General features: G+C 42.6%; 1 protein-coding gene across 3 annotated transcripts in view; it reads right to left on the bottom strand.

Moving 5' to 3' along the window:
• The window catches only part of FRY (furry homolog (Drosophila)), a 307,846-nt gene that overhangs the window by 237,848 nt on the left and 56,655 nt on the right, over nucleotides 1-13,343 (bottom strand). The window contains exon 1 of one of the 3 annotated variants that reach the window (XM_010835913.1): nucleotides 12,710-13,108. The exons of 1 other annotated variant lie outside the window; for it this stretch is intronic. In XM_010835913.1, coding sequence (XP_010834215.1) covers nucleotides 12,710-12,779 — 70 coding nt within the window. In that variant the 5' untranslated portion in view covers nucleotides 12,780-13,108. Of the gene's footprint in view, nucleotides 1-12,709; nucleotides 13,109-13,343 lie in introns of those variants that run through there. One more of the 3 variants, XM_010835916.1, reaches the window with a different exon arrangement.

Below are 13,343 nucleotides of genomic sequence, written 5' to 3'. Positions count from 1 at the left end.
ACTCTTGCCTGGCAAATCCCATGGATGGAGGAGCCTGGTGGGCTGCAGTCCATGGGGTCGCTAGGAGTCTGACTCGACTGAGCAGCTTCACTTTCTCTTTTCACTTCCATACATTGGAGAAGGAAATGGCAACCCACTCCAGTGTTCTAGCCTGGAGAATCCTGGGACGGGGGAGCCTGCTGGGCTGCCGTCTATGCGGTCGCACAGAGTTGGACACAACTTGAAGCGACTTAGCAGCAGCATCTGCTACTGCCAAATGGCATGAATTAATACTGTATTTTTTCATTTTAATCTAACAACAGATTTGAATATACTCATTACGTTCCTTTGCGTTTTTGTCTTTCAACTGAGAACTAGGTACAATCTCAAGTTTCTGATGTAGTAATATTCTTCCTTACAACTTGGTTTTTTAAAAAAAAACAAAAAATCAGATTCAATGTTATTGAAGGGGCATAAGAAAGGAAGCATCAGAAAATGCTCCTTTTTCTGAAACTGGATGCAAAGAGAGAAAATTTTTATTTTGAGTACTCTCAAAACTCTTTGCCACTGCTTCTTGATACACATCACTGTGGTAAACTGCTACGAAGTACATGTCAACATCCTTCTGCTCCTACCTGAGGTTCATCAATTTTACCTACTGTTAATCAGTATCTTTAGGGCTTCCCTGGTGGCTCAGACAGTAAAGAATCCGCCTGCAACGTGGGATTTCTGGGTTCGATCCCTGGGTCAGGAGGATCCCCTGGAGGAGGGGATGGCAACCCACTCCAGTATTCTTGCCTGGAGAATCCCATGGAGAGAGGAGCCTGGTGGGCTACAGTTCATGAGGTCGCAAAGAGTCGAATATGACTGAGCGACTCAGCACAACACTTCATAATTTAGTGTTTATCCTAGAGTCTAGGTTTGATTCCCAGCTCTGCCACTTACAAATGGTATATATCAAGTTGGGTCATGGTGAAGATTAGAGAAAATGATGCAGGTAAAGCATTTAATAACAGCACTGATACTTCCACAAGGGCTTATAACATCAGCTATTATTATTACGTTTAATGCAATGTTACATAACAACAGGTGGTCATTAATAGTCATCTGTAATTGTACATTTTATGTTTTATGGGGGTTACTACTGGTGGCTCTTGCCTGGGAAATCCCATGGACAGAGGAGCCTAGTGGGCAGGAGTCCACAGGGGTCGAGTGTCCAAAGAGTTGGACACAACTGAGCGACTGAACACACACTGGTGGCTCCCCTCTCCCCTTGGTAAAAGACTACTTTGTTCAGGTAGCAGGCAGAAGTCTTGTCTAAGACTTTGGTCCAGAAGGTGGACCAAACCCAGTGCAGGGCATGAATCAAGTTTGTTGAAGCCAACACGGTAATTCCATTCAACTTTGCCAGTGACTGGCATGTGACACAATTCCAACCAGAGGAATACAAGAAGTTTGCTGGGGTTTGTTTGTTTGTTTTTTTAGCAAAATCTTCTCCTTCCTGCCAGAAGACCAACCCAAGTGGGCCTCCTCCCTTCCTCTCAAGTAGAGTGAAGATATTTAGAACCAAGGTAGTCATCTTGTTATCATGCAGTACCAGTCTAAAGATGGACGGTCTGGGTCCTCCAGGTTCTAAAGCCCCTTGGAATCGCCCAGCTTCACCCAGGCTGTGGGTGAGGCATGCTAATTAAGTCTTCATTCTTTCAGCCATGAGAAAGTTTATCTATTTTGTATAGCAAAGGCATCCTAGAATGATACACAGTTCACATCACTAGATGGCAAAGTTAGTTCTATGTATTAACCATACCATTATACCTGTGAATGGCAGGTTTTTTGAGTGGTGACAAGAGGGATTTAAGATTCAGAAATGAAACTCACTGATGTTCAGAATGCTACTCAATTTCCAATTTCTATTTTTTCTTTCCTTTTTTAAAAAATAAATAAAGCAGTTAACTAATCACAATAAGAATTTGAATTTCAACTCCTTTGTCCCTCTAAGAAAATGGTAATAAGCACTGAAATGGCAAACAGAACAGTTAACAAGAGAAAGAAAAGCAGCCAAGGTGAAACAGATTTGGGGATATTTAAACTGTGATAGAATCTTCATTCTCATTCATAATTGTGACCTTTCTTAAAGTTCAAGCATTTAAATTGTTGGTTAAAAATTACTTGTTTTTTTAAGTTGAAAATGGGCCAAGTTTTCAAATAGCTTCAAAATGGATATCTCAATTGGCATAAACTAGGATTACCTTTCCCATAATGATAAGGACTGGGGATTTGTTTAGTAAATGGAATGCAAAATCAGGAGGCAAGACTAAAATGTCTCATTTTCTTGTTTGCTAGTGATTGTATTCAATCAAGTAAAACAGAAAAAGGACAGGTTGTCATGGAAGAAAAGATGAGGTCAGGCCTCAGGGTCACCATTAAGTCAAGAAGGAGGGGGACCAAAGACCCAGAGTGGCCCAACAGGGGGTGAGCTTCTCTACAGACTCACCAAGGAAGCCATGATTCTCATTGGAAAAAAGTAGATCAATACAGAGGTAGGGGACTGTTGCTGCTATTGTTCAGCTGCTGAGTCGTGTCTGACTCTGCAACCCCATGGACTGCAGTTCGCCAGGCTTCCCTGTCCTTCACCATCTCCCAGAGTTTGCTCAAACTTCTGTTCGTGGAATTGGTGATGTGAGGTGCAAACTATTATGCACAAGATAAGCTACAAGGATATACTGTATAACCCAGAGAATATAGCTAATATTTTATAATAAGTACAAATGAAGTATATAACCTTTAAAAATTATGAGTCAGTATTCTGTACACCCACAACATACACTATTGTACATCAATTATACGTCAACTAAAAACAGAAAAATAGATGATTAATTCTAGGGCGCTGACACAGTACATGTAATACTAAGGTTAAGTCCATGTTGTCTTTCAACTGCAAGGCCTCACTTTGCGGGAAGATTTGTTAGAAACGTGGTTTTCAAAAACTTAAAAGTTGAAAAGCAGGTTTTTTATTTTTTAAAGGAAAACTGCAATTTATCAAATTCTCATTGTTGCTCTAACCTGTAAATTTTAAACTAACTGCTTATAATCTGCCAAAGTCATAGGCAAGCTACTCAGCTAGAGCAACTTTTCCAGTCTTAAGATTCTTTAAAGCTGTCACAGGGCTTTCTACCTAGCTGCAAGCATTATGTAAAGGTCAACAGTATAATAAACCAAACAATGTTTCAGACAGATTTTCTAATAGAACCCTGCATCCTTATGAACTTTATTTCAGTATGGCTTAATCGAAACATAGTATCTACTAAAACCTTGGAGAGTATCCTTGGGCTGTAGCCTCCAGAACGCCAGCCATCTCCATAAACACTTTATCTCGCTATGTAGAAAGAAACGCCTGTCTCCAGATGAAGAATGCCAGCCCCTCAGATTGGAGACAACCCTGTTCAAACTCCCTGAGTTAGACACACAGTCACTTTGCTGTAAAAATAACGACAGGAAGAACCCAATAGGCTGTATAATGCCACAACTTTATCTTATTCAGGATACTGAAGAGCTGGTTAGCTCAAGAAACTGACCAAGCTTGGGAAGTCAGAGACGGGTCTCCACTTATCAGTCAAGTTCAAAAACCTACAGCTCACCCTCCTTCCGTCTGGCTTTAACGGAGCGGGAGAAATAACTGACAAATATCACGATGTTGACATAAACCTCTTTTTTTTCAGTGGCAGCATTCAAAACCCTTCACACATAACAGCTACAGACAGAGTCAGGTTTGTTCCTTCTAAGTAAGGAAGTGAGGGAAGGAGATGATCAAGGTCACACACAGAAAAATAACAGAAAAACAGGGAAGGAAAACCTAATCTTGTATTTGCACAATTGAAGCATCTTATTGATTTGACAGTTACATAATATATCATTTTCCTGATTTGCCAATTCCTTCCTACATAAATATGGCATTCAAATGGAATTGTACTCAAGTATTACCCTAGTTAATCTAATACCCTCTCCTTTTCACGTTGCCAAAATACATATTTACCTGTTTAAATCCTAACTCAAAGAAGTCAGCCTAGTGTTTCTTAAACTTAGGACAAAAAAAAATTGAACAGAGATTTAATTGTATATTCTATAGTGTTGTGCTTGTGGCATTAGCTGAGAAATCCTAGAAATTTCAAAGCTGTCTTCACTGCTCAACCACTGTGCACTTTTCAACTGAGAACAGCAGAGGCAGTTAGAGTCGTATATCAAATTAGAGTTGATAAAAGCACTTAATGTAGATTTGAATGCCTTCTTGAAAAAGATTTCAGCTCTCTTAAATTGACATGACAACAAGTTCTTACAGCAGCATAAAAAGTATTAGCTGAAATGTTACGGCTTTGGCTTAAATTTCCATCTGTAGCTCATCAAATGACTAAAACAGTAGAAAGGAATTAAACCAAAATCAGACTCATTACAGAGTCTGATATGCTGGCAGAATATAAACTTTCACTACTTAGCATCTGGAGTTTTGGATGACTAACACTGAAATGCTTGTGCTTGTGTGTTCTGTAAAAAAGAAGAAGTGTTTGTAACAATATAGGTGAGATATACGATCATTAAACAACTTACAGAAATATACTTCACACACACACACATCCCTTCTCTCTTAAGCCCCCAAATATTCTGAAGGGCGATCCACCTCAAATGAAATATAATGGCTTTAAGTTAGTCCTATGCCAAAATTCTGATAAACATCGTAACTCTTCACATTTTTCTAAGGTAAAGAATGTCTGAAACCCTTGCTCTCCCAAATACTGGCATCTGGTTAAGTGTTCCAGAGTAAATAATTTACATTTCCTCCTCTCCTTCAGCCATCCTGCTAGAATGGAATATTGGAAAATGTTCTCACAGGACTTTGCCTGTAAACACCAGGCTTCCAATAGTTCTCTGACGCAGTGAAATACATCCAGAAAGTTAACGTCAACAGAGTCTTTCAAACACCTCCTCCCAAATAAAATTCTCTAGGGCACACAATCTTTCTGAAATATCACTGGATCCTCTCCTAGTCCTGGGAACTTTTGCATTACTCGTCCTGTGTTCTGAATCTAAAAAGGAAGGAAGGGAAACTCTGAGACCTCTGATGCTGGGATCCAGGTCTGAACGAGCGATGACGCTCCCAAAGCAGTGTGTCCAGTGCACAGAAGATGCTCAAGAAGAAAGAAGTAACAGACAGTGTCTGCCTTGCTTCACCGACAGTATCAAGAAGCAAAGCATTCTGGAGTAATAACCAAGAAAAGCTGATGCTAAGATAGTAAGTTTTTTGAGTGTGAATATAAAGCAGCATTGAAGAGTAAATTAAAACGTTCTAATGGAAAAGGCTATTTCTATTTCTCCTCCAAAACTGGGAGATGCATTTCAGCTCAAAGAGACAGTATTCTTTTATTCATACAGCCAACAGTTCTACAATGGAACAATATTGAAGTGAACATGATGAATGGGACCTATCAAATGAGAGAGATTAGTACAAAGAAAAAGAGATAAGGCTGTGTACTATCTTTTCCATAAATGCCACTCTCCAGGAAGTGGGTGCCTGCTAAACCTTCTGCCCTGGGGTCATCTGCAAATAGTGGGTGATACCCAAAAGGCACCATATTGTGGAATATTTGAAATGTTTAAGTGTTCAAAAGAAACTAAGAAACGCTAGGGTACAAATAAATTCAGGAATTTTTCATACAGATGTGTTTTGGATGGACTCACCTCTGTGTACCTTAGGTGATAAATGCCAAGCTATACTGCATTTCAAAAGTCCCATGCAAAGGTCAAGCCCACAGACTAAGATCATTATTTGCTCATTTGATCTGAAAACTCACAAAATATACCTACATGCTGCCATATGGGTATCTCATGCCAGAGAAGATAAACGTTGGGAAAATTAAGCCTTATTATCCCAAACCAGGAACATTCAATAAGCTAGTTTATTCCTAATCAATGCATCAAATTCTTCAAATGAGGTAACGTAGTGTTTGAAGGTGCTGAGCAGACTACAAGACACTAAATAATTTAAGGTTTAGTACGAAAAAAAAACCTGCACAAAAGGTTATATTCAGGGCTGTCAATCTATGGAACAGTTCCAACACAAGTAAAATGTCATTTCTCATCAACTCAAACTTATTTCTGAAGCCAGCTCATTCGAAGTATCCCACCAGGCTCAGAAATAAAGATGTAACTAATAAGATGATCAGGACTCATGGAATCTATTCAATTCCTTGAACTGTACCCAAAAGTGAACTAGTGAGTCATGGGTATTAAACTGTTTTGAAACAGATGTCTTTTAAATAAAGGGCATATTTGCATGTTGTATCAGTTGAAACATCTAAATACTGGTAACTTTCTCAAATATCCTGGGTGGTTCCCAGATTGTAAAACTATCCAGGTCATCTCTCCTTCTTGACTACTACCGTTTGCCTTTCGGACTATTTCAGTTCTTGCTGACAACTTCTCCAAGCACCATGGAAAAGTAGGCAAAGAAGCTAAAACTGAATCATTTTGGGTGGCCAGTCTTGTGGGCAGCGGGGCTGGTTTACGGTGGCAGAGACCAGAGCTATCAGGTAAGCCAAGACACCCGAACTACAGACACATCTCCATCATCCTTGGAAATAGTCTCCCTGTTCTGATAAAGACAATTAAGAATTTGCTACTGATTCAAAAAAAAAAAAAAACCCACAGCATAGCAGAGAAACGTCAACAAGCAAAGGACAATTCTAAAAGAAGACCATTAATACATTCTTATGTATTTGAGTTATTTAATTATGCATTTAATAACTTTTAGAAATGGGGGAAATCAACATAAAATATTCTACTAGAAGAAATGTACCCTTTTACATGCATCTTTTGTGAGTACATGTATGTGAAATGACCATAGGGTGCAGAGCTGCCTATGTATTGTATTTAATATTGAGAGTGAAGAATCGATAACACTTAAGTCTTTCAAACAGCTATGTACTAAGGAGATGATGTTCTCCATCTTGAAAGAGAAAAAGAGAGGAGGCGTGGGTGGGGAGAGGGAGAGAACTCTTCAAAGGTACACAGGGAAGGAAGAGGCTAAGAACTGGGTAACTCGGTCAGTCAACAAGAATGAAAATACCTATAAAGCACTACATTGCCCAAAGTGTTCTTGATCCTTTGGTCACTCTGTGGGTGATTTTTAAAAAATGAGATTATCACTGGATTCGGGGAGGGCCTGATGGCACTTTACTACCATCCTAGCTTTGAGCAAATCACTTTTTCGACACTCATTTTTCTGATTTTCATCTGTAAAATATAGATAATACATGACCTTGCAGGGTTACTGGGAAGAGTAAAGATAATAAACAGAGTGGTCATATGCCCTCCTTTGCCCAGGGCAGTCCCTGTTCATGCCTAGTATCCCAGCATAATTATTAACTTTCACTCGCAAGTGTCTCAGTTCGGACAAACAATGATGTGGTTTGCCCTACATATAAATTACCAAGTATAACATCTGACACAAGGTGGGCCCTCAGGCACTGTGGCAGCTACTGCTACTCTAGATTCTAGGATTTTTCATGCATTTCAACCTAAAAAATAAACCCTTAAAAGCAAATAAAAATCTCAAATTTGCTTTTATCATAAACCCAGGATACATCAACTCTTTCTCCTTGGAGAGAGTGGGTATTGATTTGGGGTTCCACTTCTCATCAGGACCATCAACTATTTTAGCTGATGTGAAATGGGAACAGGAACCCGGGGTAACTCTCCTCTAGATGCCTGGAACAGTGCTGTGTGCTCCCCACTGTTAGAAGAGCCAGGTGGGTGCGCTTGCACTTGAGTTGTACAGCTCTACTGGACTCAGGCAACCTGGCTAACCTCTTCAGCTTTTGACGTCTTTAAACCAACTCCAGGGGCCTTCCTGGTGCTATAGTGGATAAGAATCCATGTGCCATTGCAGGAGACACGAGTTTGATCCCTGGTCCAGGAAGACCCCCACATACTGTGGAGCAACTAAGCCCATGTACCACAACTACTGAGCCTGAGCCCAGGAGCCGAAAAAACGGAAACCACATGCCCTAGAGTCCATGCTCCACAACTCGAGAAGCCACTGCAATGAGAAGGCCTGCTCTGCAACTAGAGAAAAGCCCGTGCAGCAGTGAAGATCCAGCACAGCTCCCACCTTCCTCCCCCACCCCTCAAAAAAAACCCACTCTACCAAACTAAACTAACACCTGGAGATGTCTAAGGCTTTCTCATAGCATCTTTGTGGTATTCTGTGACATCTACAGGGATCACTAAATATTGCTCTGCGGTGGATGGATGTGTTTCCAATCCTCACTTCCACGTGGCTTCTCTTCGTCCTCAGAACTGACCATATACTAACCGCGTTTCTGCAGCAGACAGAAACACTGTCCTTATCACCACGACCTAACTCATATCTGAGAAATGCCACACTCAACTCTTCCACTAAAGCAAGTTTCTCTACAGCAAGATGAGTCATTTTAAATGTACAACGGTCCCTTCCAAAACGGGCCCGGGGCTTGTCAGTTCCCTGCTACTGCTAAGTTGCTTCAGTCGTGTCCGACTCTGTGCGACCCCATAGATGGCAGCCCACCAGGCTGCCCCGTCCCTGGGATTCTCCAGGCAAGAAGACTGGAGTGGGTTGCCATTTCCTTCTCCAATGCATGAAAGTGAAAAGTGAAAGTGAAGTCGCTCAGTCGTGTCTGACCATTCGAGACCCAATGGACTGCAGCCTACCAGGCTCCTCCGTCCATGGGATTTTCCAGGCAAGAGTACTGGAGTGAGTTGCCACTGTCTTCCCTTAAATGTACAGCGGTCCCTTCCAAAACGGGCCCAGGGCTTGTTCAGTTCCCTAGAACAGTTTATTTGTCAATAAAGTCCCCGTTCCCTGAGAGCATTAACAGACATCCAGAGGTTTCTTATCTCTGTGGGGTTTGCAAGATTTGTCAGTTTTGCAGAAAGGATACAAACTGCCCTGCCTTGCAAAGATGGAGACATTGAAAGAACCCTGCAGGCCCCTTCATCCGCTCGGCTCCATGTTCACTGCATATTATGGGGTGGGGGTGAAACAAAGGAATGCTGGTTAGAAGTTTCAGATAGGTAGGCAAGCCTACATACCAGCTCTGAGCCTCCATACAAAGCAAGCCCTCCTTTCCATGAAACAACTGGGAACTACCTGCCCTAAACATTTTTCTGTAGCAAACCTGGAAGGCCAAGGTGACTTTCTGCCACTGAGAATATTCCCAGGCCATCTCCCACGCTGCTGGAAGGTATGTACTTAGGGGAGGTAGGCATATTCCAATAGTAGCTGAGGTGGAAAAGGGGGCGGGGGTAAAGTTAAAAAGGAAATCTAGAAAAACAAATGGCCCAAAGCAAGAGGTTTTAGTAAATATTGACTACTCACAGAATCCACTGAGGCTGTCAATGCTAAGGTGAAAAATGGTCTAAGTTTGATTTTAAGTGGGTTTAGAAGAGGGGGAAGCATTGGAATACATGCATATTCTTTTAATACTTATTGAGAGTCACAATGTGCCGGATATTGTGCTAAGTATTAATACTTGACATCTTAATGCCTCACTTACTGTGAGGTATTGTTGTTGCCTCCACCTTACAGATGAGCAAACTGAGGCAGAGAGTAGTTAATTGATTGTCCAAGGGATCACAAATGCAGGAGCTAGAGAAGTGGACCAAGTCTATCTGGTTCTGCAGCTTGTCTGTTCCAGGTGAGGGCACACCAGGTTAGGGGGCCAACGCGTGTACAGGCATGGACTGGACAGCAAGTTGCTGAAACACAGAGAGGGCAGCGAATTAACTATGGCTGGAGCAGGAGAATATAAACAAGGAACTCAAAGAGGGTCCTGTGTAGTGGTCACTGACACTCGGGGGCAAGAAGGGCTGAGAGGAAGTCTTTGAAAAGCTGGCAGAAGCCCCTCCAGGCTGCTCTATGCCAGGTGGACCAGGTGGAGACCACGGTGACACTCCAGGTTAAGCCGGGGAGGGCCCATGGTGGCCATGGCCATGGACAGCAAGGGGGCACACCTGTGAGAATCACTGACCAGCTGGGGAAGGCCTGGATAAGAGTGGGAAAGGAGCAAACAGGGACAGGTGTCCAGGCGGATAAGGAAAGCAGTGAAGTCTGCAAAAGACATTTTATTTCCGAACATCAAGGCCATTTTGAGTTTCCAGCTCCATTAAAATGAAAGTGCAGGCTGACAGAGAGGGCAAGCCTGTGAAGAAGGGAGTGTCAAAATGAACAGTGAAAGAAAAGCTAAGACACCTCATCAGGCAATGACTGATGTAATTGACTTGTTCACTCTTCAAGGGAGACAAGTATATACAAAATCACAACGTGCCATTAAAAAAAAAAATATGAAGATGTAACTCTTAACCTGGTAAATGCTCAAGGAAGCCTCTTTCCTCTTATGACCACCTTGCAAAGCAGTCAGACGTAGTTATAGAGTTTGTTTTATTGGTTTTTAATTGTCACACTTTCATAAATAAACCCCACTGCATAATTAGAGGCCTGATTCTCCATTCTGGGTGGGGGGGCCCTCACCTCTCAAACCTGTGATGCTGCGCCAATGGGCCGCCCACCCCAAGGTGCATCTTCTCAGCCTTGGGGCCCTGAGCAGGCTGAGCTCCCTAAAGCTTCCGTTTTTCACTTTGTCTTCCACACAGACAAATTCCTTTCTCTCTCTCTTTTCTTTTTTGGCCACTGAAAGCATTTAAAGCTGAGAGCTACAGTGTTGCACCAAGCTTAAAGAAGACTCAGCCTAAGGTGCATTTCCACTTCCTCTTTTAAGAAAGGACTGACAGACAGTCTGACCTCCCCCCAAAGGCACACTAGAGAAATTACCAAATTCACTCTTGTGCAAGAAGCAAATTAAGATTGAGGGTGAATGCTGTGTCTTATTCACCTCTGTAGCTCCACAGCCTGGCATGTAGTAGGTCTGGAGTAAACATTTGCTGAATGAATGAAATAATTCAAATCTGTGTCCCAGAAACTCTCAAAGTAGAAATGAAGAGTCATTCTGAACCATCTCCTGATGTGAGCGCAGGGTGGGGGAACGGAGAGAGTTTAGGAAGGGGGCAGAGAATATAAGCTTTGTCTAGAATAATCTGAAAATAGACAAGCGGAGAAAGGTTTTTAAAAAATCCCACTGGCCTCAGGATTGTCCCAACATAATTTTCTATCTAATGAGGCAATGACAGAAATTGACAGAAGAAAATAATCTGGTCTTAACACGCTCAAAATAATGATTCAGTATCACTGAATTTGAAACCACGGATTTCAAACTCACAGTAAGTCTTTCCAGAAATTGGAAAACTGCATAAAGAACCTTGTATGTCCAATTCTTGTCACTAATCAAAGGGGGAAATAGACAAAGGAAGATTCATCCTTATGTGTGAAGTATTAACACAAATAATGAATCCAAGATAAATGAATTATGATTGTAACAAAGGAATGTTGTTGGGGTGACAGTATTACTCCCAAATGGCTTCCCACTTATAGAAAAACAGCTTCAGACAAGCCCCTTGGTGTATACAGTGGCGCAAAATGACCTGGAAAAGATGGTTTCTATGGATAGCATAAGATGCATATCCCTGAACACCTTCCTGCCGAAGGTACTCTGTCTCTTTTTTCAAAGCAATTAAGTCACAGGTTTTCCTGCCCCTGTTTTGTTTACATACGAACAATCTTGTCCACAGGTCATTTGTGTAGGAGATAATTAATCACCAGCTCTTGGACCTGCAGGTAGGTTAATTAGCATGCATGCAATACAACATAAAATTTTTCTTGGAAAAAAAATTTTTTTTAAATTTCAAACAATTCAGGACCTGTAATACCAGCCAGTCTTTTAATCCAAAGCAAGTACAAAGGCTGATCAGTGAGATAGAGAAGACTTTGTTTTTAAACTGTTCAGAAAATGCAAGGCATCACTGATCACCTGAAGGCCTCATTTTAATTTGATTCCAGATCCATGATGCCTTAGAGGTTGTCTTTTTGAAAGATCTTCCTGTTAAAAGCTTTAAGTAGGTCAGAACCCTAACTTCAGAAGCCATAACATTCTGATATTCTAATAAATGATTTTACGGTCAGCAACTCACTTGTTTATGTTTCAGAAAAGCACATTATCTGGACTACGACGAACATCAGGATTTTTTTAAATTCAAGTATTAAGTACTATTATATTAACATTATATACTAGTATAATTCTGAACACCAACCAATGCACAAGGAAGAGACAAAATAAATCTGCAAGTGCCTCTATATTAAAAAAAGATGAGCCAGGTTTTGGACCATTAAGTACTTTTTATTTCTTTAGACAATACCCTAATAAAACAATTATGAAGTACTCTGAAGCCCTGCCACACCCCTTTGACACTTCATGAAATCATTTCGATAAAACCTGAGCACATTAAACACACACCAAGCAGGAAATGCAGCCTGGAATACCCCGTCCTGCCCTCACCAAGAGTCTGAAGGGCCATCTCACTTGAAAATTTAATCAAACCACATCTACCGTAATTCCACCACAGCCTCTGCACTTCAGGAAGGCTAGTTCAGTCTCTGACATTTTGATTTTCATAGCAGATGGAAGCGAAAAAAAAGAAAAAACTTCCTGGGCTCACAAGCCTATGCTTTTCGCTTGAGGCTTTTATTGCTCAGATCTTACGCAACACCCAGCAAACAAACAAACAAAAAAGGTTATTTTCTGTTACTCACTATTACTCCAGGATTTCAGTAAATATTTGATACTGATCTCGAAGAAGCCGGAATCCTGCTGGCTGGCCATGTCGGCGGCATACAAAGAGCCTGTTCCCGGGGCTGGACCGTGAGCCGCACGGAGCAGGTACCGGGCGTGGGAGGGATGCGCTGGTCACAGGTTCGTGATGTAAGCGGGGTCAGCGGCTGGGAGGCTGGCTCTGCGGGTCCACCTCCGGCGAGTCCTCATGAGAAGGACGCGGCGGAGCGGGAGAGGGATGCTCGGCCGCTCCTCCTCCCGGTCCAGGACTGGCTGCCTATTCGCCGGGTGCGGATCTCTAGCCCTGGGAGGCGTCTGCCAGTGCCAGCGACGCCGGCCGCCGGTCGCCCACACGCTTGGCCCGGCAGGTACGGGGCCAAGGAAGTCCCACCTGCACGGGGTGAGCGTGGGGGCGGGGGGTGCCCCACAGCACCCCAGCACGCAGGGCTGGGGATGCGCCAGGAGGGATGGGCCAGGAGGGATGCGCCGGGAGGGTCCCCCCTACCCCCGCCCCCACAGTCCGGGCCCGACTCAGCCGTGGGAAAAACCTCCCAGCTCCTGCGGATCCTCGTCGGTCAGCCCCGCTCCGGGTGAGCTGCTCCCCGCCCCCCGGAG

Source organism: Bison bison, unplaced genomic scaffold (assembly GCF_000754665.1).
Source record: "Bison bison bison isolate TAMUID 2011002044 unplaced genomic scaffold, Bison_UMD1.0 scf7180017864056, whole genome shotgun sequence".
In the NCBI taxonomy this organism is placed as follows: domain Eukaryota; kingdom Metazoa; phylum Chordata; class Mammalia; order Artiodactyla; family Bovidae; genus Bison; species Bison bison.
The sequence above is the reverse complement of the archived record's forward strand: the minus strand, read 5'-3'. Positions and strand labels throughout refer to the sequence as shown.